At 45.6% G+C, this 26,258-nt stretch overlaps 1 protein-coding gene across 1 annotated transcript in view; it reads right to left on the reverse strand.

Annotated features, from left to right (window-relative positions):
- DISC1 (DISC1 scaffold protein) overlaps positions 1 to 26,258 on the reverse strand; it is a 332,069-nt gene that overhangs the window by 77,181 nt on the left and 228,630 nt on the right. Inside the window, exon 9 of the mRNA XM_040242744.1 lies at positions 10,454 to 10,514. Within this exon, the coding sequence (XP_040098678.1) occupies positions 10,454 to 10,514 (61 nt within the window). The remainder of the gene's footprint in view (positions 1 to 10,453; positions 10,515 to 26,258) is intronic.

Consider the following 26,258-nt stretch of genomic DNA (forward strand, 5'->3'; position numbering starts at 1 on the left):
AGCACAGAGAGACGGAGGAGAGCAGAGAGAGACGGAGGCGAGCAGAGGGAGACGGAGGAGAGCAGAGCGACGGAGGAGAGCAGAGAGACGGAGGAGAGCACAGAGAGACGGAGGAGAGCAGAGGGAGACGGAGGAGAGCAGAGGGAGACGGAGGAGAGCAGAGGGAGACGGAAGAGACCAGAGAGAGACGGAGGAGAGCAGAGAGAGACGGAGGAGAGCAGAGAGAGACGGAGGAGAGCAGAGAGAGACGGAGGAGAGCAGAGAGAGACGGAGGAGAGCAGAGAGACAGAGACATGCAGAGAGACAGACACATAGAGAGACGGACACAGACAAAGAGGAAAGAAATCGAGTTCACGCAAACACAAACAGCTCCCAACTGAGGACGGAGGTGAACACAGGAGGGACACGGCAAACCGAGGTGAGAAAAGAGAGAAGTTGAGATCCTGCCTTCCCGAGACTCAGGAGGAACAAACGGCACGAGGCCGTGGAGAAGCAGTGAGGTCTGAAGAGAGAGGAACATGTCTGACTTGTGCCTGTCAAGAGGGGGAGGAGGAAGGCCGAGGTCAGAAGCAAAGCAATAAAACCAAAGTGCACAACGCAGATGGGGGCATCCAGCTCTCTCTCTCTTTGCACCTGGGGGGCAGGGGTTCCCATGGCAGCCGGTTGCCTATCTGCTGGCTGCCACTTCTTACAGTCACTTCCCTCAACAGCCTTTGAAATAAGGTCAATGTGGGTTGAAAATGGATTGTTCCAGGTGCACAGAAACGTCAAAATCGCCTTGCATAATTCAGAATAAAGAACACTCTATGTGGAACCCCAAAGAATTCTATTCATTGTTAAACTCCTGTTGGGAAGCTGCTGAACGGCCGGAAGCAAGTGCCGCTCAGTCAAGTGTGGACCACACTCCCCGGAAGCGGCGCCTGGGCTGTCAGCTATTATGCTCTTGAAGACCAGACACCTGAGCAAGGCTCCTGAATTCCTGCCTGACGTTACCAACAGCTCCACATTTAAATTCCCTCTCTCATGCTGTTTGTAATCCTGCCCTTTCTGTCTGCATGCCTCTGCCTCTTTCATCTTCTTTGTGTCATCTGAGAGCTGGCTCTTCTCTTACAGAATTAACTCCTTTTTTCCTTTGCGGATGTGAAGACAAAGAGGGTTGCTGCATAGCATGGTCATATACTGAATGTGACATTGGACTCAGTATTGGAAAATAAGTGAACACTAATTCAGCACCGTCTCTGACTATCTTTTTATTATGCAGGCACTCATCAGTGAGAAAAAGACAAACACGTGCTCACACATTTGATAAATCGTATGCAGGTACCAATATACACTGAAGCTCCAATACACTGGCTACCTGATGCGAAGAGCAGACTCATTGGAAAAGACCCTGATGCTGGGAAAGATTAAAGGTAAAAGAAGAAGAGGGCAGCAGGGAATGAGATGGTTAGATAGTATCACCAACTCCACGGACATGAATTTGAGCAAAGTCCAGGAGATAGTGAAAGACAGGGAAGCCTGGGATGCTGCAGTCTGTGGGGCTGCAAAGAGTCAGACACGACTGAGCAGCTGAAAAACCACCACCACCGCCTTATACGTATGAAACGTGTTCAAAGACAAAACCTAAATGAGTGAAATGAAAAAGTGAAACAGAAATGCTAACGTGTTCTCCCCACATCCGAGGGGACCGTCTTACGTGCAGCTGTCTAGGAAACAAGCGTTCTAGAGACCCCATCCTCAGCCCTAATTCCCATCTTCCTGAGACGGTGGGCACCTGGTCATCAACACTTGCTTTTAGCCTTGACTGATGGGTTCCTGGAGCCTTGGGTGAGGGGACAGACTTTAAACCCTGAAGTACATGTGGACAGTGCTGCTCCCCTCCAGATGGCACACCCTGTGGGCAGAGAAATGATGCCTTAGTCTCCTGATGTCCTCCACATGGTACGCTGTGTTGGCTTAGAACACAGGACAGCTTCGCCCACAAATGACTGGGCTGAAGGCAGAGCTGTCCAGACAGACAAGCTACGAAGGTGGTGGGGTCCAGGCTGAAGCCACTAAGGAGATCCTCTCTGTGCCTGCCACCAGGCAGAATGAATTCCCTGAGCTACCACTGCCCTGTAGGCTGAATATATTGAAATTGCAAGATAAACAGAAAGTAAACATTAATTTTAAAAAAAGAACCAAACCACCTTTGGAAAAATATATCAGTCTCTAAGTAAATTTCAGGTTAAGATCAAGAAGTTTTTGATTGTCCCTCTCATGCTAAGAAAGCCTATAAAAAAAAAAGTATTTAATCACTGCCATATTCAAAACAGACTTTAATGATTTTTCTGCTTTCTTCTCTGATTGTGAAAGTATGATGCATATTCAAAAAAAAAAAACCTACTTGAGAAACACAGAAGAGTACAAGGAAACAACCTATAATCCACTAAACTACACCTATAGTTTGTGGCAGTTTTTAACATCTAACTTCGGGGATAAAAATGTAGAAAAAAGAGAAATTTTACTATCAGGCATGTATACAAGAGATTCCACAAGTCTAAGTGGAGCCTTAGGGTGGAGGGCTTGGTGCCCACAAGCCACAAAGGTGAGCTGACCATTGGACAATGATAAATTACTTCCATACATGTTTAGATACAAGATAAAAGTTGGCAGAAATATCAATAACCTCAAATACACAGACGACACCACCCTTATGGCAGAAAGCAAAGAAGAACTAAAGAGCTTCTTGACGAAAGTGAAAGAGGAGAGTGGCTTAAAACTCAACATTCAAAAAACAAAGATCATGGCATCTGGTCCCATCACTTCATGGCAAATAGATGGGGAAACAATAAAAATAGTGACAGATTTTATTTTCTTGGGCTCCAAAATCAGTGCAGATGGTGACTAAAGCCATGAAATTAAAAGACATTTGCTCCTTGGAGGGAAAGGTATGACCAACCTAGACAGCATATTAAAAAGCAGAGACATTACTTTGCCAACAAAGGTCCATCCAGTCAAAGCTATTGTTTTTCCAGTGGTCATGTATGGATGTGAGAGTTGGACTACTAAGAAAGCTGAGCACCAAAGAATTGATGCTTTAAAACTGTAGTGTTGGAGAAGACTCTGAGAGTCCCTTGGACTGCAAGGAGATCCAACAAGTCCATCTTAAAGGGAATCAGTCCTGAATATTCATTGGAAGGACTGATGCCGAAGCTGAAGCTCCAATGCTTTGGCCACCTGATGCGAAGAACTGACTCACTGGAAAAGACCCTGATGCTGGGAAAGATTGAAGACTGGGAAAGAAGGGGATGACAGAGGATGAGATGGTTGGATGGCATCACCGACTCAATGGACGTGAGTTTGAGTGAACTCCGGGAGTTGGTGACAGACAGGAAAGCCTGGCGTGCTGTAGTGCATGGGGTCACAAAGAGTCGGACACGACTGAGTGACTGAACTGAACTGAAAACATATAATCAATGAAAATGAAACTCATCTACAAGACCTCTGAATATTCCTTTTGCCTCTTTGAGAAAGACAGTTAAGAGAGAATATGTAATATTTGAGAAAACAGATACCACATCTTCTATATACAATAGAATATTACTCAGCCATTAAAAAAAGAATGAAATTTTGTCCATTTGCAACATGTATGGACCATGCCAGGAGGAGGTTGGGTTGGTATTATGCTTAGTGAAATAGGTCAGATGGAAAAAGATAAATTCTGTATACTTTCACTTTTATGTGGAATCTAAAAAATAAAACAAATGAACAAATATAACCCCAAATAATAATAATTGAGAAAATAGAAATTCAAGCAAGGTTCAGCTGTAAGTGAAAATGAGTGAAGCCAAAATATCATGCTTAGTTACTATCATACCTCTGGAAACCCAAGGAGTAAAAGAAGTGGAGAAGACTCGTTAAGAGTAGATTTTTTCCTTTTCTATTTCATCTCACTAAGATTTTATGGCAAGACAAATGGATTTCTGGAGCATTGCATCTTCTTAGGCTGCCTTGATTTTTTAAATTGAATAGTTGAAAATAACATTTTAAGATACAATAGCTACTTATCTATCCACTCTTGCATTCTTAATTTTATTGAATATTTACCCCATGCCAAACAGCATGCCAGCCATTTGGAACACAAAGCAAGGTTGGCCTGGAACCCATTCATGCTCAAGGAGCTCACAGTCCAAGAGAATAAAACAGAAATCAATGCAACAGATTGCTATAAGTGACTCCCACTGTGGGAACCTAGAAGGAAGCAAGAGGAGGCCAGAGAGGCTCTGGAGAGAAGCGGTACTGTGCTGAGTCTGGGGATGAGTGTGCACCCAGGGGCTGGCATGGGGAGGACTTTCCAAAAATGCTGCTGGGTGAGAATTGGGGAACTGAGAGCACAGGCTCCTCTGGAGCACTGAGCACCCAGTGAGGGTGGGGATCACAGTGACAAGGTGGACAGCAGGCTGAAGTCCCCTCATGGGGAGCCCTGGGGCCTGGATGGGGACTGTGGGGTTTATGCCAGATGCAAAAGAGCCTAGAAGGATTGTAAGCAGAGCAGTGACCAAGTCACTCTGGCTGCTGAGGCAGAGTGTACTGAATAGGACGGTGAGGGGACAGGAGGAGGGCGGTATTTCATGCTTTAATGGGTAGCAGCAGTGGGAGCAGAGGGGAAATCCCAGAGGGAGTGGGTCTGTGAAATGACCATGACCCTGTAACTGACAGCAGCCACCCTCCTGGTTCCCTGGGGGTAGAGAAGGGTGCTGGGACACCTCTGAAACAGGTGGGGAAAGTCCACAAATCCCATCTCCTTAATAGAACAGGTGAAGAAGGCTGAGCGCCGAAGAATTGATGCTTCTGAACTGTGGTCTTGGAGAAGACTCTTGAGAGTCCCTTGGACTGCAAGGAGATCCAACCAGTCCATTCTGAAGATCAACCCTAGGATTTCTTTGGAAGGAATGATGCTGAAGCTGAAGCTCTAGTACTTTGGCCACCTATGTGAAGAGTTGACTCATTGGAAAAGACTCTGATGCTGGGAGGGATTGGGGGCAGGAGGAGAAGGGGACAACAGAGGATGAGATGGCTGGATGGCATCACAGACTCGATGGATGTGAATCTGAGTGAACTCCGGGAGATGCTGATGGACAGGGAGGCCTGGCATGCTGCGATTCATGGGGTCACAAAGAGTCGGACACGACTGAGCGACTGAACTGAACTGAACTGAACTGAGCAGCAACATACATGTACCTAACTTGGAACTCAGATTTTTTTGTCATCAGTTCCTTTTCTTCTTGAGAACAGGTGTATTTGCCAGAGGTTTGTTGTTTCTCTGCCTTTCAGTGATAGAGAAATAATAACCCAGATTCTCCCCAGCCTCCAAGTCACCCCAAACCATAAGGTTGGATGTAAAGAATATCACCTGCTTATTATCCATGAATTTTCACTTAGTGTCGTGTTACTAAAAAGGAATTTTCCAAATAAACATAATAACTATGAAATGTTTATTTTTCAAATGCAAGATTGTAGGTTTGTGTATGTGTATATAAACACATATGTGTATATACCCCTGGAGGAGGAAATGGCAACCCACTCCAATATTGTTGCCTGAAAAATCCCATGGACAGAGGAGCCTGGCAAGCTACAGTCCATGGGGTTGCAAAGAGTTGGACAGGACTAAGAACCCACATTAGTTTCATGTATATTACATGAAATAAAGAGCTTATGGGTATAATTTACAAATAATGATTTTACTATTGACCTATTTACAATTATACTTGATGGAATAGATATCCCAAGCATATAAAATAATATAGTTGAGATAATTTTATGTGCATCAAATATCTGGCAGCGTTAACACTGATAGCAAATAAAATCAGTTTTAAAAATCAGATTTTTAAAAACCTTCTTAATGTTTTTACATTCAAATTTAGAGGGAAATTCCATTTTTTATATAACTCAGATTATCAAAAGGCAAATTATTTGTTTACTATATACTGTGGTTGCTGTTATGCTGTTAAGTCACTTTAGTCGTGTCCGACTCTGTGCGACCCCATAGATGGCAGCCCACCAGGCTTCCCCATCCCTGGGATTCTCCAGGCAAGAACACTGGAGTGGGTTGCCATTTCCTTCTCCAATGTGTGAAAGTGAAAAGTGAAAATGAAGTTGCTCAGTCGTGTTCAACTCATAGCAACCCCATGGGCTGCAGCCTACCAGGCTCCTCCGTCCATGGGATTTTTTAGGCAAGAGTACTGGAGTGGCTTGCCATTGCCTTCTCAGTTACTATATACTAGAAACCCCTATTTAATACTTGCTCACTTTTTGTTCTGTACTGTGAGGAGATACCTTTGAGGTGCTGACAGTGTCAATTATTTCCTAATTTCTGATTCATTTGACTTTCTTGACAGAGAGAGGAACATTGAACCCACCCCAGTTTGTCTCAGTACCTGAGTGTCCGGGTCTCAACAAAGATGTTGTTGTCATTTAGGTGTGTCTCCAAAATCATGACTGTGGTGGTTTAGTCGCCAAGTCGTGTCCAATTCTTGCAGCACTATAGACTGTAGCCTGCCAGGCTCCTTTGTTCATGGGATTCTCCAGGCAAGAACACTGGAGTGGGTTGCCATTTCCTTCTCCAGGGAATCTTCCTGACTCAGGGATCAAATCCAGGTCTCCTGCACTGCAGGCAGATTCTTTACCAACTGAGCCACCAGGGAAACCCTAAAATCATGACTGGCCAGATCCAAATCTCGTGGTGACACTGATGGTAAAGTGTGTCCTCAACAGCTTTTGTCGGGAAATGAGCAGTTCATTCATTTATCAGCACTGTCCATCTAAACCCCTGAATGTTCAAGAGACACTACAAACACTGCAAATCAATAACAAAGATTTTCATCGGCATCTATCACCTTGCTTTTGTCAATTAATTGAGCAGCCACCATGATGCAAACCATATGAAGGGCTAAAAACTGCTTTTGTGCTTTAAAACATTGATTCTCTTAGAAAGAACTGACTGTAGCAGGATTGTGCAACTATCACTCATTAAGCCTAGTGGGGAGGGTGGTTCTGTGTTGGGAGGAAGAGGCCAACCATGATCACACTTCCGTGGCCCCCAGGCTGGCCTCCTGCTTTGAGGCAGCAATAATTCACCAGCATACCCCTGGGGGCATACCAGTTCTCGGCCTCTGTCCACTGCTCAGAGGTCACAGACCCCACTGCCTTTTCTCCTGTCTCTTCGTGTGTTTCCACCACAACAGTTCAAACAAATGTGGGCCAGACCTCCTCAAAACTTGAAACAGTCATGGAAAGAGCCCTCAGGAAGTAGGCTGGAAGGTAGCCAGCCACCACCCTGGTCCCTGGAAACGGCTGATGGATCCCAAGTCACAAACGTCCGTCCGTCGTGCATTCACAAGGCCAAAGAGGTGACAGATATGACATCGCGGCGTCCACAGATTGGCAGCATTCATTCATTCGTCTATTCAATGATTCGTTCAGCAGACATTGTTTGGCACTCTAAACTGTTCTGACCTATCAAATCACTGAGGATACATTCAGAACAAGACATGTAATCTTCCATACCTGACATTAAGCACTTTGAGAATGAGAATAATTCAGTGCAAGCACATGGCTTGGTCCTGGGGAGTTATGGAGGGCTTCAAAGAGAAGATGTCTGAAATGTGAAGGATGAACAAGGCTTACACAGACGGAGGGCTGGTGGGGTGGAGATAAGAGAGTCCCCTGGAGCATATGCCAAGGAGGAGGTGAGAGTTCTCATGTCCACACATAGGCTGGTGCGTCATGGAGAAGCAGACTGGCCAGTCTCAGGCCAGAGCATCTGACCTACTGCAGATGACTCCAGATCACTAGATATTTAGTTGAACCATAAGAAATTGTCATTTTCTAGGTCAAAATGGTCTAACATCAGTAATTTCACATGGTTCAACCTAATTCTTCCCTGAACAATGTCCCTTGACCATTTTCTATTCTGAATTATGTTCTCTCTAGAAAAACACCACAGTGGCATTAAGAAACAAGAGAATCAGCAGGCATGGAGTAGGGTGGCGACCAGTGATGATGGCTGATACTAAACGGCCTCCCACAGAGGCCACACGGAAGAATGGGAGGAGCCACGGTGGGACATTTAACCTTTATCCTCAGGAGGATGGGGATACACAAGGACCAGATTTGTATTTTAAGATGCTCCCTCAAGAGCAGCTGGAGAATGGGGTATAAAGGGCAACAATGGATTCAGAGGAAATGTAAAAAGCAGCTGTGCGAGTCATTCAGGGAGACCCACACGAGTGTGGTGAATGCAGGCAGGCAAGAGGATCCTGCGGGGCTGGCGTGCCAGGACTACTGACTGACTCCAAGGGGAGAGGAGGGAAGGGGTAGTGAGTGGAGGCCCTGGTTCCGCACAGGTGTTAGGTGGGACGGCCCGAGCAGCTGGCCGAGCGGCCGTTCCCTGACTGCATGCACAGCAGAGGGGCCCGGCTTGGAGGGGAGAGGGTGCAGGCTGTGCATGACTGTTCAGCCAGTTTGAGGATTAAGGCAAGGAAGGCCGGAAAGTAGCAAGAGGCAAAGGGAATGGACGTTTGTTGGCAGTTGACCATAAGAGTGCTTCATATACAGTGAACAATAAAATGCACACTCCCATCCATCAGTTTTATAGATAAAGAAACTGAAGGTAGGTGAATGCTTCCCTGAGGTTAGGCAATTGGTAAGTGATAGAGCTGCAATTTAAAGGGGTGCTTTGCAGCACTGTCTACAACTGCCAGGACATGGAAGCAACCCGGACATCCATCAACAGATGAATGGATAAAGAAGTGGCACACATGTATAATGGAATATTCCTCAGTCATAAAAAGAAATGAATTTGAATCAGTTGTAGTGAGGTGGATGAACCTAGACCCTGTTATAGAGAATGAAGTAAGTCAGAAAAACAAATATAGTATATTAACACATACATATGGAATCTAGAGAAACAGTACTGATGAACCTATTTGCAGAAAAGGAATTGAGGTGCAGATATACAGAATGGATGTGTGGATACAGTAGGGGAAGAAGAGGACAGGGCACGTTGAGAGAGGAGAACTGACATATATATACTAGCATGTGTGAAATAGATAGCTGGTGGGAAACTGTTAAAAAACAGGAAGGTGAGGTTGGCGTTCTGTGATGATCAAGGGGGTGGTATGGGAGGAGGGAGCCTCAGGAAGGAGGGAATACGTATAATTATGACTGATTCATGGTATTGCATGGCAGAAACCAACACAACATTGTAAAGCAATTACCCGCCAATAAAAAAACAATAAAGGGGCACCCTATAGCTAGACCCACATCTTACAACCCCAACCTACCGTCCAGTCACCTAACAGAATACTTGGTGTGTGTGTGTTGTTTATGGCTAAAACATGATAACTAGAGTTAAGACCAAAAGGGATGTGCAGAAACCTTCCCCAGCAGAACACGTGGGAGAGCAGGTGCCAGGCAGGGCAGCACACCTGAGCCAGGGGAGCACCCTACTTTCTAAGGTGGAGAGACCTCTCCTCAGAGGATGCCTCTCACCTACACGCTCTCTCACCCCTTGCACACTACTGACTACCTTTGTCATAGTTCCTCCCCACCTCTGGGGCCGGAAGAACCTGCTTTCCACGCATTAGAATCCACCCTGCAGAGCAAAGCTCAGCAAGGCAGCTCCTCTTAACATCTTAAGGGAGAAGCAGTATTTTAGCCGATGGCATTGCCCTGGCAGACAAAGGTTTAAGGCATAGCCTATTTAAAGAGTTATTTAACAATTTCCAAAATAGTAGCAAAACATTTTCCATAAAGCTAAATGAGTCCCAGGGAAGAAAGCACATATTACATTTTTGTACGTGTTTCCTTAATTAGGAACAGAGCCTGGTGGCTGGGGTTTATTTTCATGAGTACACGTCCATAAACTCCAGAAACATCTTGACATGCCGCAGCATCCCTAATGTTTCTCAAATCTGAATGCCTAATTGGGTTAAGAAAAAAAGGCACAAGAATTTCCACGCTGGTTTTGATTCAAGATTCAAAACAGAACCTAAGCTGGGCATTTTTCTATGGTCCCAAAACATATATAAGCCGGGTCAACATCCGTAACAGCCACTTCAGACATTTAAAAGAACAGGAAGACAGACCGAGGCATACATTCTGAATTTAACATACCAAGGAAGATTCTTCTTCTTCTTCTGAAACATGAAAACTCTCTTGTGATCTCCCTCAGACACTTCTCAACATCTTAATCTACTTACATTTTATAAAAAGAAAAAAGTGCTGGGAGATGTTTGTACGACACCTGATTCTTCTGTTACAGGGTTCAAAGAACTCCTTTTTGTGTGTGTTTTACTTTGCTAATTTATGATGAATTGGCTAGCCTTTTTCTTTGCTTTCACTAAATTCTGTTATAATGAAGGATCCAGAGGTACCATTGAGTCTGTGATGAAGAAATCACCCTCCTTACCTGTGCAGTTTCTCCTCAAGCCTTTCCATGTACCTCATAGTATTGACCTTCACACTGGTTTCTGCAAAACAAAAATCCAAAATGAATGCAACTGGAGTCAAGGATTGAACAAAACCCAGAACCGCTCAACTAAAAGCCAAAACCCAAAGGATCACAGTCAAGGTGCTAGTGATAACATCCTACGTTTGGAAAACACCCGGAGCCATTGGAGGGGCTGTCTGGATGGATGCGTTGGAAAGAGTCTGAGGCCTCCAGGTGCCACAGGAGCTGGAGTCAGGAGAAAAGGCGTGATGCCTTTCACCACGAGCTTTCAAAGGCAGCTCTTTACATGTCTGGCATGGATCCCATTGTACTCTGTGCCCCTCCCACTGCCCACTTGGTAGCCAAGTGCTTGGTTGCAGAGTTTGGGAAAGAGCATAAGAGCGAGAAGAACATCCCATCTCAGGGATGAATCAGAGAACTTCACCGGTGGTAGCTGAAGATTGCAGACCCTTTCACTGAAACTCAAATAGAAATGTGATCCAGCCAATAAGTTGGCATTAACTGCTCAGCTCCCAAGCTGTGAGGTCAGCTTCTCCTAGAGATAAACTCAGCGCCTCATTACACCAAATGCTGAAGGAACAGATGACTCTTAAAGCTTCCCTAGTGGCTCACACAGTAAAGAATCTGCCTGCGATGCAGGAGACCCAGGTCTAATCCTTAGGTGAGGAAGACCCCCTGGAGAAGGAACTGGCAACCCACTCCAGTATTCTTGTCTAGGAAATCCCATGGATGGAGGAGCCTGGTGGGCTACAGTCCATGGGGTCACAAAGAGTCAGACACCACTGAGAAACTACCACCCACACAAAGCTCAAAGGGCCAAGGAAGCACTTTACTAGTGTAAAGGAGATATGGTACAGTGCGGGAAAGCTCTGATACAGACTGAGGTACAGGGGCTTTACTGGAAACAGGAAAAGTACCTTAAAATTCCTCATCAAGAAACCAAATATTTAGATGGGAATACAACAAAAGTTCTGGTTCATTAGTTGTTAATAGCTAATGGCTAAAACAGAAACACACAGAGTGAAATATATGTTGTTTAAGTGGGCCTCTTATTTTATTGACTTGTGCTGCCCCAACCTACAAGTTCAGTCAGTTCAGTTCAGTCGGTCAGTTATGTCTGACTCTTTGCAACCCCACGGACTGCAGCATGCCAGGCCTCCCTGTCCATCACCAACTCCCAGAGTTTAATCAAACTGACGTCCATTGAGTCCGTGATGCCATCCAAGCATCTCATCCTCTGTCATCCCCTTCTCCTCCTGCCTTCAATCCTTCCCATCATCAGGGTCTTTTCCAGTGAGTCAGTTCTTCACATCAGGTGGCCAAAGTATTGGAGTTTCAGCTTCAACATCAGTCCTTCCAATGAATATTCAGGACTGATTTCCTTTAGAATGGACTGGTTGGATCTCCTTGCTGTCCAAGGGACTCTCAAGAGTCTTCTCCAACACCACAGTTCAAAAGCACCAATTCTTCGGTGCTCAGCTTTCTTAGTAGTCCAACTCTCATATCAATACATGACCACTGGAAAAATTATAGCCTTGACTAGATGGACCTTTGTGGCAAAGTAATGTCTCTAATTTTTAATATGCTATCTAGGTTGACCATAACTTTTCTTCCAAGGAGTAAGTGTCTTTTAATTTTAATGGCTACAGTCACCATCTGCAGTGATTTTGAAGCCCCCCAAAATAAAGTCTATCACTATTTCCACTGTTTCCCCATCTATTTGCCATGAAATCATGGGACTGGATGCCATGATCTTAGTTTTCTGAAAGCTGAGCTTTATGTCAACTTTTTCACTCTCCTCTTTCATTTTCATCAAGAGGCTCTTTAGTTCTCCTTTGCTTTCTGCCATAAGGGTGGTTTCATCTGCATATCTGAGGTTATTGATAGTTCTCCTGGCAATCTTGATTCCAGCTTGTGCTTCTTCCAGCCCAGCATTTCTCATGATGTGCTCTGCATATAAGTTAAATAAGCAGGGTGACAATATACAGTCTTGACGTATTCCTTTCCCTATTTGGAATGAGTCTGTTGTTCCATGTCCAGTTCTAACTGTTGCTTCCTGACCTGCATATGGATTTCTTAAGAGGCAGGTCAGGTGGTCTGGTATTCCCATCTCTTTCAGAATTTCCCACAGTTTGTGGTGATCCACACAAAGGCTTTGGCATAGTCAATAAAGCAGAAATAGATGTTTTTCTGGAACTCTCTTGCTTTTTTGATAATTCAATGGATGTTGGCAAGTTGATCTCTGGTTCCCCTGCCTTTTCTAAATCCAGCTTGAGCATCTGGAAGTTCATGGTTCACATATTGCTGAAGCCTGGCTTAAAGAATTTTGAGAATTACTTTACTAGCATGTGAGATGAGTATAATTGTGTGGTAGTTTGAGTTTTCTTTGGCATTGCCTTTCTTTGGGATTGGAATGAAAACTGACCTTTTCCAGTCCTGTGGCCACTGCTGAGTTTTCCAAATTTGCTGGCATATTGAGTGCAGCACTTTCACAGCATCATCTTTCAGGATTTGAAATAGCTCAACTGGAATTCCATCACCTCTACTAACTTTGTTCATAGTGATGCTTCCTAAGGCCCACTTGACTCCACATTCCAGGAGGTCTGGCTCTAGATCAGTGATCATACCATCATGATTATCTGGGTCATGAAGATCTTTTTTGTACATTTCTTCTGTGTATTCTTGCCATCTCTTCTTAATATCTTCTGCTTCTGTTAGGTCCATATCGTTTCTGTCCTTTATTGAGCCCATCTCTGCATGAAATGTTCCCTTGGTATCTCTAGTTTTCTTGAAGAGATCTTTAGTCTTTCCCATTCCATTATTTTCCTCTATTTCTTTTCACTGATAAATGGCTGTCTGAGGAGGCCTTACAAATAGCTGTGAAAAGAAGAGAAGAGAAAAGAAAAGGAAAAAAGGAAAGATACACCTATTTGAATGCAGAGTTCCAAAGAATAGAAAGGAGAGATAAGAAAGCCTTCCTCAATGATCATAGAAAGAAATAGATCATTTCTTTCCTCAAAGAGATAGAAGAAAACCTACAAGTTAAGTTGTACTAAATTTTTCTCCAAACAAATTAGTTAAATATTTGTTTTCAGTTTCTACTATGTGTCAGCTTGTGTGCCAACCTGGGGATTCAGTCGTGGTGATGTGGTTCCTCAGAGCAGAGATCTCACCGGTTTATTGGGAATAAGTACCTATTCAGAATATTCCAACCAGAAATTCTCTGTTTCATATCCTATATGTCTTTATGTGCCACACACTGTTCTAAGCCCTGAGTATAAACCAGTGAACAGGATCAGTAAAGATGCCTGGGTCTTTCATTCTAGAGGGTAATAAGAAGTATATAACATTCCATAGACGACTAGGGAGTGGTCAGTATTATAAAGCAAGAGAAGGAGATCAGAGTGCGGCTACAAGATGGTCAGGGTAGGCCCTGCTGAGAAGCTGACATTTGAATAAAAGCATGAAGATGATGGTGGGAGTACATGAGCGGGCAAAGTGGGGAGGGCAAAGCCGCAGAGGGCCAGCGGAGTCTGCCTGAGAGCCCCAGCCACACGTGGCTTGAGCAGAAGTTTCCCCAGGGCGAAGCAATGCGGACAGAGAAAGAGCCCAGGGCCAGTCACAGGCTACTGCGGCAGCCTCTACTTCCAAACACGGCCCCAGCGGTCTTTCTGGCCCCCCCACATGCTTCTAGAGCTTGGCCACTCTCCATTAAGGCAGGAAAATCTATTTCCATTCCCTTGAATCGAACAGGCTAAGACTGTTCCCACCGTTGAGTGTGACAGGAAGGATGCTATTTAGCTTCTGAGGTTAGGGGCCCAGTCCAGGTTTCTCCTCCCCCTAGGAACCCAACCACCATGCTGTGAGGAAGCCCAAGCCACACAGAGAAGCCGTGCAGAATTGTTCCGGCTGAAAGCCAGGCAAAGATCTCAGCCTACAGCCTGCATCACTCACCAGATGTGTGAATGAGTGAGCTTCCAGATGATTTGGGCCTTTCAGTCTGGGGGAGCAACCCAGACTTCATGGAACAGAGACAAGCCATCTCCACTGCTCCCTGTCTAAATTCCTCACTCACAGAATGTGTGCATGTAATTGTAAAGTAAAATAAATAAATAAATTTCTGAAACTTAAAAAAAAAAAAAAGACATAGTTGGTAGTCATTAAGTTGGGGGAAAATTTGTTCCACAGCTCTAGCAACTGGAAAGCGCATGTCAGGATTTGGGGTCTTCTGAGCGAAATGGCAAAGCACTGCAAAAGAATGGCAATAAATTGGCTCCTGGTTGCTGTGCCAAGAACAGATTGTGGCAGCAGGTGAAAGAATCAGAGCAACACAGGGAGGTCAAGCTGATGGGAACTGAGACCAGGGCATCAGCAGGAGATGGTGCTAAGGGGCAGACTTTAGGTATACTTTAGAGACAGTGGGAGTTCTTGATGGACTGGATTTGCGTGCGTAAAAAACCGACAGGTCAAGAATGACTACAGTACAAGATTTTTGCCCTGAGCTCCTGAAATAAAAACAGGGTTAGCATCAACCAAGATGGGAAGATCTCAGGTGAAACCAATCTGCGGAGACAAGCAAGAGTTAATTTTGGATTGAAATTTGCTAAGTAGAACTTAAGTGTTTTCATCAAAGGAAAAAAAAGGTAAACATGTGAGGTGATGGATGTGTTAATTAACTTAATGAGGGGAAATTCTTGTACCAGGTATATCACACACCACATTGTACACTTTAAATATCACATGTTGTCAATTATACCTCAGTAAAGCTAGAAAAAATCAAAGCAATTGAAAAACTTTAAAAAAGAGAGTTTAATTTTAGATATGATAAATTTAGGTTTATTAGATATCCGACTGGGCTGTCAAGTATGAAGTTGGATTATGAGCCTTGGAGAAGGGCTGAACTACAGATGGACACTTGGAAGACCCTGGCAACTGAAGCAAGGAGGAGAGATGTCATCACACTGGGATTAAGAGCAACTTAAGAAGACCTTGATGATTCCATCTAACTATGATTATACTGTGATAGCACCTTTTATCCAAGGGACAAAAATTCATAGCACCTCCCTTGAGGACAAGAAAGCCATATTCTCCAGTTCAAAATAATCCAGAGGTACACCCTATAAATGATTTTGTTAAGAAATCAGACAGTAAATACTTGAGTCATCTCAGCACTTGAAGCTCTAGTTAGTGACCTGCTGGACCCACAGGAACCTCTTGTCCACTTGCCCTGAGGCCATCTGCAGAGGATGTTGTGTTGATTGCTTTTGCTGGATCCTGACTCATCACCCAGGCCAGCCTTGCTCACTCATTCCTGGGTTGACTCACCACCTTCCAGAGAGGCCCAGATTGCAGATGGGGAGTTTAGGTTTTTAACTTCCTAAAAGATGCCTGCAGACACACTGACTGGGAACAGAGCTCATTTTTTCTTCTCACTCTCCCTCTTCCTCCTTCCTTTCCCCAGCATCTCAGAGCAGGGACACAGAGAACAGTAACGGTGGTGAGACAAGGTCCCAAGAACCAAAGATGATGCTGAAACATGAAGGAAGGGAGCAGGGCACTTCTGAAAGAATGATACAGCCCAAGCACACAACGTAAGCCAGTTAGAATCAAATGGGTCTGTACTCTGTCTGTGGAGTGTGTTTTTTTCTCTGAATAAATCCACTTCTTACCTATCACTTTGTCTGTCACTGAATTCTTCTGTGATGAGACATAAAGTATCTGAGCTCCATTAGATCCTGAAACCAGGTCTGTGATCTCAGAAGACCCTGGGTTTCGACTGGGTTTGAATCCTGCCACATGGGTTCAAGTCCCAACCTGAGGTAAATGGTTTCAGCACCAAGGGAAGCTGAGTACCAAAGGGAAAAGGAGACCAGGGGTTACCAGGCATCCTGATGGGGAAGAGACAGGAATACTTCCTCCTCCCCACATGCTAAGGGAATCTGAGATCCAGAATCAGGCCAAAACATCAGAATGAAATCGTTTTATGAACCCAATTAAACAAGAACCAATTGATCATTAAACACAGAAAATCTGCAAGAACATTTATCAGAGTGCATGGCACAAACACAAATCAATGTTACAGGAATGGAATTTGGGTCCTACTTCATGCAATACACTAGCCTGCTGCTGCTGCTAAGTCACTTCAGTTGTGTCTGACTCTGTGCGACCCCATAGACAGCCTCCTACCAGGCTCCTCTGTCCCTGGGATTTTCCAGGCAAGAGTACTGGAGTGGGGTGCCATTACTTTCTCCGAATACACTAGCCTAGGCACTGTTTATATATAAAAGAGACATGGCCTCGAGGGGCCCAGAGAGCAAAGTGGAGTCAGATACTAACATTGACAACACCCTGGAGGGCACAGCAACATTTTCTGTAAATCTTCATCATAACTGATGATCCAAAAATATCCCTACGAGTCTAATGAAAAAGAAAAAAAACCAAGCTACCAGCAATATCCTTTTCAGGATAAGATAGGAGAATGTCAAGTGGAAAAAGGTCTGAGTTTCATTGTATTAGATCCTTTGTTTGTGTAACAGAAGGACAGGAGGATTTGTCATGGGAAATGAGTAACACCTGCCATGAGATTGAATGAAGCAGTGGTTCCGAAGAGCTTCAGCCCCACCACCCCAGCTAATAAGGACAGCATCGTGAGATAAGTACAATATGACCTCAAAGTTGAAAATGGAAGCAAAGGGACCTCATCAGTTTAGCGTCAATCACAAATTTTCTCTAACATTATCCATTTTATTGACGTTTTCTAAAATAACATAAGTTACATGTGAGATAGGACCTCATTTTACAAAAATAAATCATCAGATTTCAAAGATCATTATTCAAGGACAAACTCTGATAAGATGAACTCTCATTAGTGAAATCTTCCAGAAGGAAGATGTGAAAGACAGAGGAGGAATTTTAGAATTCTGAGAAACTTCTGACCATCTGAAGTGCCATTCTTCCACATGAATTAATGGAAGCATTTTTGTTTACTTGGGTAATTAAACCACACACGGAGATGAAATAGTGAAGTGGCACCAACCAAAATCCAGGGAGGGAACAACAGGAAGAAATGGGCGTGCAGTTGGACTGAAGTGACTTAGGAGCAGCAGCAGCCATTATCATCCTCATTTTGCACGTAGAGAAACGAAGGGACCAAAGCCACACAGCTAGTGAAGGACAGTTCCAGAGCCCATTGTTACAAATCACAACCTCAGTTTTAAATAACACAATAGGAGTAAGGAAATGCACACTGAATAAATACGTGTGAAATTTCGGCTGCCAACAAAGTGAAGACGGTGTTCAAACATATTAAATTCAGGAGAGGCCAAAGACTGCTGTAAAAAGTCAGAGTTACAAAGAGCACTAGCAATTACAAAACACAGCCATCAAAAGATGGAAACCTAATTGTACATCAACTGTGGGGAAGAATACTGCTAATATATCAGAATAAAATACATTACCATTGTATTACCGTTGTGTGTCTCTTACATGTATATATCACATATATACATTTAGTATATATACATGTATATGTGATTATACACATGTGTGTACATTACATACACACACACATATATATGTATATAGTATAGGCCAAGGAGGATAGACAAAGTAGTTGGTGGTGGTGTCCAACTTTTGCAACCCCATGGACTGTAGCCCTCCAAGCTCCTCTGTCCATGGGATTTCTCAGGCAAGAACACTGAAGTGAGTAGCCATTCCCTTCTCCAGGGGATCATCCCAACCCAGGGTTCGAACCTGGATCTCCATTGCAGATGGATCCTTTACCAACTGGGCCACAAGGGAAGCCCTCAGAGTAGTTTGCAATGAGAAAATGATTAATGAATGATCACTTAATTTTCCAAGTCTTATATTCAGGTTGAGTCACTCTTCCCACAATGTCATATTCATGTGGTTTTACAAGAAGATTTTATTTGCCTCTATAGATTTTTTTTTTTACTGCATTTTTCTGCCATCACTGCGTGTGGTGGTCATTTACACAGAACTCTCAAGAGAGAGATCCCAAGTTAAATAGGATATGATCCTTGCTAGACTTCAGACTGGTCTATCAGTTTTCAGAACTGGAGGATCATAATATGATTCAGCTGTCCATGAAGAGTAAAAGCTGTGTTGATGTGCACATCCTCTAGGGTTGGAACCAAAGAAACACCATCACTAATTTAGCAATGGGCTCACTTCTCATCAGCAGGACATCATGCGGTGTGCTGCTGTTAATTTTCTCTGATGTTGATACCAGCATTCCAGAGAGAAGAAAAGTGATCAGATGCGGGTCCTACCAAATTAACAGATGCTAACAAAGAGCAGGCCTCTCTTGGGGTGCTATCTGACTCTCATTCTTCTATCCATCTAACATTTCTGAAATGCCCACTGCATGCCAGGTTGTAGCCGCTGCGGCTACAGAACTGAACGTGGTGCTGCTCTCAGCCTAGAGAAAACCAGGTTTGGAGATAAAGACAGACAAACAGATAGCTAATAAAAGCAACGAGTTTGGTCCAGTGATAGAAAGGCAAAGCATCTGTCACTCTGGGAGCACCGTGGAAGGAGATTCAGCCCAGGCTGAAGGGGTAAACATGACTCCAGGTAGAAGCGACTGAGTAGAGATCTTAAAGGCTCTTCCACACTGGCTGAAGCTGGAGGAGGCGAGCATAATCCAAACCATCATGTGCACATAAAATAAGATTTGTGTTTTAGAATATCAGGCATTTAATGCCATATCACCTTATCTTCCCAATAATTTCTGAATCACTTTTCCCTGAGCTTATATGTAGGTCACGCAGTGTAGCGCACGAGCTGGCGACAGGAGATAGGCAGGTCCGAAGGTCCGAAAGCACAGGCTCTGAGCCTCCATCACCTGTCTTGGCCACTCCCAGAAGTGGATGTAAAGATTAACTGCTTCATCCAGATTTTCTCCTTTGGGCAATATGAGTCAAGCTATTAAGGTAACTTCAAAGGCAGGCAGAGAGTGGGAAAGCCTTTTCAGAACTGTAGCATCATAATGATTCAGTTGTCCGTAAAGAAAGTAAAAGCAGTTATTCTGAGCTGTGTTGATGTGTATGCTTCTGCCTCCACAGTCTAGCACTGTGTGATGCCCCAGGAGAAGCCCTGTCACCCTTGAACCCAGAGTGCATCTCAGGGACTTAGTCCGGATACTCATGTCAGTAGAAACTGTGACTGCTTAGATGGGAAGAGAGCCTGGGCAGGAGGAAAGGGGAGAGAATGAATAGGGAAGCTCCCCCAGGTTTAAAAACAGTTAACTATACAGCAAACACTCACTCTATATAACAGATAAAGCCCGGGTTCCAATTTCACCCGCTGTGCTTGTCACCAGTTAATTGGGTATCATCTGATACAGTAATTCTCACTTTCCCTGTTCAGACTTGCTCCTGCATGCAATCTCTCTGTGCCCTTGAAGCACACGGACTAATAAATCAGCACTATTCAGTGACAAAAAGAAAACCAAGCACTCCCGCTATGGAAAGCAAAACAGAAAAATGCGAACGCTGTCAGTTCTGCCCACTTTAGCCACCCCCACTCACATACCCGACAATCAAGCCCTCCCACCGACTCCCCAGCTCTCCCTGCTGACAGAAGGGCTTGGGTTTGCTTTCGTCCTTCCTAGTGCATATCCTTGGAAGAGCTGTGGTCTGGACATCCATTGACAATATTGTGTAAGTTGCTTAAAAAGTCTATTTACCAGTTTTGCCTGGGACTGTCCATTCGAGACTCTACACTCCAGTCTGATTCTGTCTCCTTTGTTCCCTCAAACACGGCACACACCCCACCGACGCCCACAGGATTTAGTTCTCTTCATTCTCTTTTAAAGGCAGACAAGGAATAGAATTGGGGACTTTGTTTTTAAAGTGGAACACTATATTCTTAAACAATTAGTGTTAAAAAATTTTAAGCCCAAATCCACACTTGATCTTCTTGATTTTATTTTTTAATTTTATATTGGAACATAGTTGATTTACAATATTGTGTTTGTTTCAGGTATGCAGCAGTGATTCAGTTATGCGTTAGTCACTTCAGTTTATGAACTGTAGCCCGCGAGGCTCCTCTGTCCATGGGATTCTCCAGGCAAGAGTACTGGAGTGGGATTCTGTGCCCTCCTCCAGGGGATCTTCCTGACCCAGGGATCAAACCCATGTCTCCTGTGGTTCCCGCATTGTACCTGGATTCTTTACCGCTGAGCCACCAGGGAAGCCCGATTCAGTTATATATATATATTCTTTCTCAGATTCTTTTCCCATTTAGGTTACAGAATATTGAATCAAGTTCCCTGTGTTACACAGTAGGTCTTTGTTGGTTATCTATTTTACATATAGTAGTGTGTGTATATGTTAATCCCAGACTCCCAATGTATTACCTTGATCTTCTTAAGCTAAGGAGAATGAGCTCACACTAGATGCTGCTATGGGGCTTTACTTTTCTGCACCATTGTCTTTAATTTTCACAGTAACTCTCTAAATCCCTTATGAGGATCAGGAGCCTGAGCCTGAAGAAAATTCGATTACACATAAATAAAAATAATTCATTCGGCCTAATTCCAGAGTCTACTTTTTTTTCAAATACGCAATACTGCTGCTCATTTATTATGGAACATAACTTATGAACCTCACTGAAGGACTTCTGTATTTCACAGAACGTATTTACTTTTCCCTCTAGAGCTGAGGCTTAACATCTATTAAAGGTTTGAAACTGGACTCTCTCTATTTGACCACAGAAGGATCCTAGGACTGGGGGTCTGTCTGAGCTATAGCCCTTGGAAAAGAGACCCCAGGATGCTGGCTGGAAAACTCAGAACATGGCAAGGAAATCCAGGGCAAGGACTGGCCCATGTGAAGCTGATAAGATCCCCAGCTACACGGTATATCTGTGTTGGAGGTACTCTGCTGCACCGTCTCGGGAAGTAACTTGCACCCAGATTTTGGCAGTGTGGTGACAGGCAGGGGGAGGGCAAGATTTTAACATCGACCCCTGTGCTTAGAGCCCCATGGAATATCGCACCCATGACCACCTCCTCGGGGAGAGGGTCTCCCTGCACCACACCTTTCTTTTTGAGCTCGAATAATCATCAAGCTTCCCTGGTGGCTCAGATGGCAAAGAATCCACCTGCAATGCAGGAGACCCTGGGTCGGGAAGACCCCCGGGAGGAGGAAATGGCAACACGCTCCAGTAGTCTTGCCTGGAGAATGCCATGGACAGAGGAGCCTGGTGGGCTACAGTCCATGGAGTCTCAAAGAGCTGGACACAGCTGAGTGACTAACACTTTCATCACTAACACTTTCATCAGTTTCATCATCAGCCTAGCCCCCTGCCAGCAGGTCCTGGCCCCCACCACTCTCTCAGCAGAGTCTGCCCTCCAGTGAGGGGCCATCAGGCTCCTACCCCAGTGTTTCCAAACCATGTTAAGTAAAGAGGCCCTTGCCTCCCCCAGCTCACGCTGAAGAATGAGGGCTGCAGCTACCGCGGCCAGCTTTAGTCATGGCAGGCAGGTGGAGGTAACACTCAGAGAGAGGTCAGCAGAGGAGGGAGGGAGTCCTCACAGCTCCCGAGGCCCCACCCCTTGCCCTGCAGCCTCCAGGGGACCGATCTGGGCCAGTACAGACTCTCCTGATGTTCCCTTTGCCTGGAATACCCTCCCCAAATGTTTCTGCTCTCTTGCCCTACGGCCCCTCTCCCCACGTGCTCTCTCCCTCTCTGGGGTTCTGCAGTCCTTTACAACCATCCTAGAGACACTGAGGTCACTTGGGCATTCCCAGCTCTCTGCTATGTCCTTTGAACCCTTAGAGCCCAGTACGGTCCTGGGCTCAGAAAAGGTGCCTAGCACCTCGTGCCCCTCCGCCCAGGGGCAATGCTGTGCTGGTCACAGGGGAAGCCACCATGAGGAAGACACATGAATATTCTCAAGGAATAGACAGCCTGATAAAAACAGAAGTCAGAACAGATTCTCAGGACGCTGAGCAACTGAGGTCATCGAACAGGGAATTACTGGAGGGTGCTGCATTCGCGTGCTCGTCCGTGGGGTGCAGACAGAGAGCTGGACGTGGGCACCCTGTGTGTGTGTGTGTGTTAGGGGTGGAATCTCAGAGCCAGCCAGGAGCCCACTTCTTCTGTAAAAGGCTTGAGAAAATAAGGCAGTGAAAAAACCCTACAGTTTTCCAAAGTGCATGTATTAACAGAAGATTAAAAAAGAAATGAAAGTGCTAGTCACTCAGTCATGTCCCACTCTTTGTGACCCCATGGACTGCAGCTTCTCTGTCCATGGGATTCTCCCGGCAAGGATACTGGAGTGGGTTGCCATGCCCTCCTCCAGGGGATCTTCCCAGCCCAGGGATCAAATCTGCATCTCCTGTGTCTCCTGCACTGGCAGGCAGATTCTCTACCAGTGCCACCTAGGAAGGCTGACTGGAGGGTGGAGGACACACAAAGGCAGCCCAGCCTGAGAAGGAGAGAGGGGGCCATGCAGGCTGCTGAATACAGAATACAGAATACTGGAGCTGAGAAGGCCGTGAACACAGGGCATGCTTCAGTCTCTCATACAAAGCAAAACATATGGAAGAAGACACAGGCTTGTGACAGGAGTAAAATAAAGAGGGATGATTTCAAAGCCCTCATCTTAGGCACGAATCCATCCACAAGGCCACTCGCATCACAGACCACTGGCATCCCGCTCATCTCTGCTCCAGGTGCTGGCCTGCCAGGCACCCAAACAGTGCAAACCCACCCTTTCGTGTGGGTCACACAGATGTTCCTAACCTCTTACAGGCTGTGTGTGTGTGTGTTAAGTCAGTCACGTCTGACTCTTTGCAACGCTATGGACTGTAGCCTGCCAGGCTCCTCTGTCCATGGGATTCTCCAGGCAAGAATACTGGAGCGGGTCACCATGCACTTTTCCAGGGGATCTTCCCCACCCAGGGATCTAACCCACATCTCTTATGCCTCCTGCATTGGCAGGAGGGTTCTTTACCCCTAGCACCACCTGGGAAGCTCTTACAGGCTGCGACAAAGTCCACAAGTGAATTGGCTTTTTATTTCCTAAATAAAGGCCAGACGAGGACCAGCACTACCCCTGAGGTGGGAAACCTGGAGTCTGGTTCCACACGAGGTTCTGGGCGAGGAGTGTGCCTGTCCAGTCAGTGCATGTCACTCACCTCCCAGGCATGAGCACAGCCAACTCAGCCCCGGGGTCCAGCTCACAGTACCCCACCTCTCCCCACGAGATCAGACACCTCAACAAGACACCCCTGAGAAGACCAGATGGAAACTCTAAGTCATGGTGGAATGCAATGATTATCCTGGTAAATCTTCTATTAATACATGCACTTTGGAAAAACATTACAGTTTTTTCATTGCCTTATTTTCTTAAGCCTTTTACAGAAGGGGGTTTTCAGTTGGCTCTTAAGTTCCACCCTGAACACACACCCAGGGTGCCCACATCCAGGTTCGTGCATCAAAACCACGCAGCCCCACGACCAGTCCACACCTGCTGGGCACTTCTTGCTTATGGACCAAATCTTGTCGGAAGCCCAACGCCAAACCAACATGCCTGTCCTTTCCTTCAATGCTCAGATGATGCATGGGTGATAAAACAAATAGGTTTACAAAATTAACAGAGGAAAAATATGAATCTTTGCATATCTGCTTCATCAGGACAAACGCAAGCCAGGTGTGGAGGGACTGAGCATTATAATAATAAATGACATAATATATTATATTCCTGTAATATAAAATCTTATACGAAAACAGCCTGGATGGAATCCCTTGCTTCTGCCCTGAAGCAACTCATCCTCCCAAGTTCTTGATTCCAAGATTGCATTACAACGAGTACAAGACGGCCCTGTGCCCACAGTATGCCCAGAGTCCAGAGGAAACCCCCTCTCCTTCCAGAAGGGGGCTCAGGCCATGCAGAGGAGTGGCCAGAGCTAGGACATGCAAGCTGGCTGTGCAACACCCGTATGGGAGGTGCTTGTGGTGACAGATGATGGAGACGGGCAAGGATGGGGAGGCCAGGGGCTGTGGCCAGCTCTCTCCCTCACCTCTGCTTTCCAGCACAGAATCCACGGGTCCAAGAATTCTAAATCCCTGGTCTCCTACCTGTTAACGAGTTATATTTGTCGAGGGCATTAACCATATTTTTTATTTTCTTTACTTGGGGATGCTTTGCCCTTGGGGTCTTCCTGACCCTAGCAGGTCTGCCCCTCCCACGTGCGCGTGTGTGTGTGCTTGTCATATCCATCTCTTTGCGAGCCCATGGACTGAAGCCCTCCAGGCTCTTCTGTTCGTGGAATTTTCCAGCCAAGAATACTGGAGTAGGTTGCCATTTCCTTCTTCCAGGATCTTTCCAACCCAGGGATCAAAACCACATCTCTCCTAGCTGGTCCCCTAGCCATTAGAGAGTTATATTTGTCAGGTCTATTAATCACATTTTCTACTTTCTTTATTTTAGGATGCTTTGACATCTGGTTCTTCCTGGTCCTGGAAGAACTGCCCCTCCCAGGGCTGGCCAGTTCCTAGAGAGGGAAAATACCTCACCTGAGGGCAGGCCTTTCACAGCAAAGCAACCACCTCACAGCCTGCACCCAACAACCTCTTCTGTAGGCTCTCCACACCCCGCACCGACCCTGATCACCCAGGGCCAGGGACAGCCAGGGACAGCCCCTACACTCCAGAGCCTTGAATTAATTCAGACTGGCCTGTCCTGCTCTACTGACCCTACCTCACCTGTTCCTCCCCCCACAACCCTCAGTAAAGCCCCCTTGCCCAAGTTTCCCCTCTCTCTGCCTCCTCCTACCACCCTGGTGCTTCTCCTGGGACTCTGCATAGCTTGACTGTCCCTCCTCTTGGGAGCTGTGAGTAACAAACTCTCTTTTCAATGGCAGTGATCTGAGCTACTGGCCCCACCACATGTGAGTAATAACAAAACCTACATTTTAAAGCTCAATTTAAGACAACAGGACAAGCTGTATTTAGCCATTGACTAGACTGATTCACAACGTTAAATATCCAGATCTACAGTCTGTGTGCTGTATCTCTGCCCCCAGCCCCCTGTGTATTACTGATGAGCCTGCTCTCACCAACATTTGCAGTTAATTCTATAATGGACAACGGGGAAGAAAGAGACAGGCCTTATCAGCTAGGAACACGACATTGTGAAAGAGCTGGATTTCAGCCTTATCAAGACAGCCGACAGGGAACATAATCCTTGATCTATCAGAGCCCAGCAAGAACGTGTTATGAGACATCCAGCTGGTACCTTCCTGGAGGCAGCATCTGGGAGGCAGGAAGGCAGTGTTGGGGGTTCGGCACAGGGGTAGTGAGCTGGGGGCTGGGAATGCCCGCCCTGGCTGGGCTTCTGTGGCCCCGACATGACACCCTGAAACAAGGTTTGTCACATCTGGCTGCTGCATTTTCCATTTCCTCCCAGCAGCAGAGCTGAGAGGCAGAGAAGGCTGAATGCAGAGCTCAGATGGAGATCACGAGTTCTCCCTCCTCCAGGCCATTCTGCTGGACCTGGACTTCCCCTCCTGACAGGGTCCTTCTCATTGGAGAGAGAGCCCACAAAAACTGCTTAACACCCTGCACTGGCTTCCCTTTGACCTTGGAACAATACCCAGACCCTCCACGATGCCTGCAGGTCTCCCCTTCCGCGTCTCGTCCACCCGTCCCCTCTACCCACGTCTGGCCTCACTGACACACCGGGTTCTTCCCCATCCTCGCCTGGCAGGCTCCTCCCTGCACCCCCTGC

The sequence above is a fragment of the Oryx dammah genome, unplaced genomic scaffold (assembly GCF_014754425.2).
Source record: "Oryx dammah isolate SB20612 unplaced genomic scaffold, SCBI_Odam_1.1 HiC_scaffold_6, whole genome shotgun sequence".
Lineage (NCBI taxonomy): Eukaryota > Metazoa > Chordata > Mammalia > Artiodactyla > Bovidae > Oryx > Oryx dammah.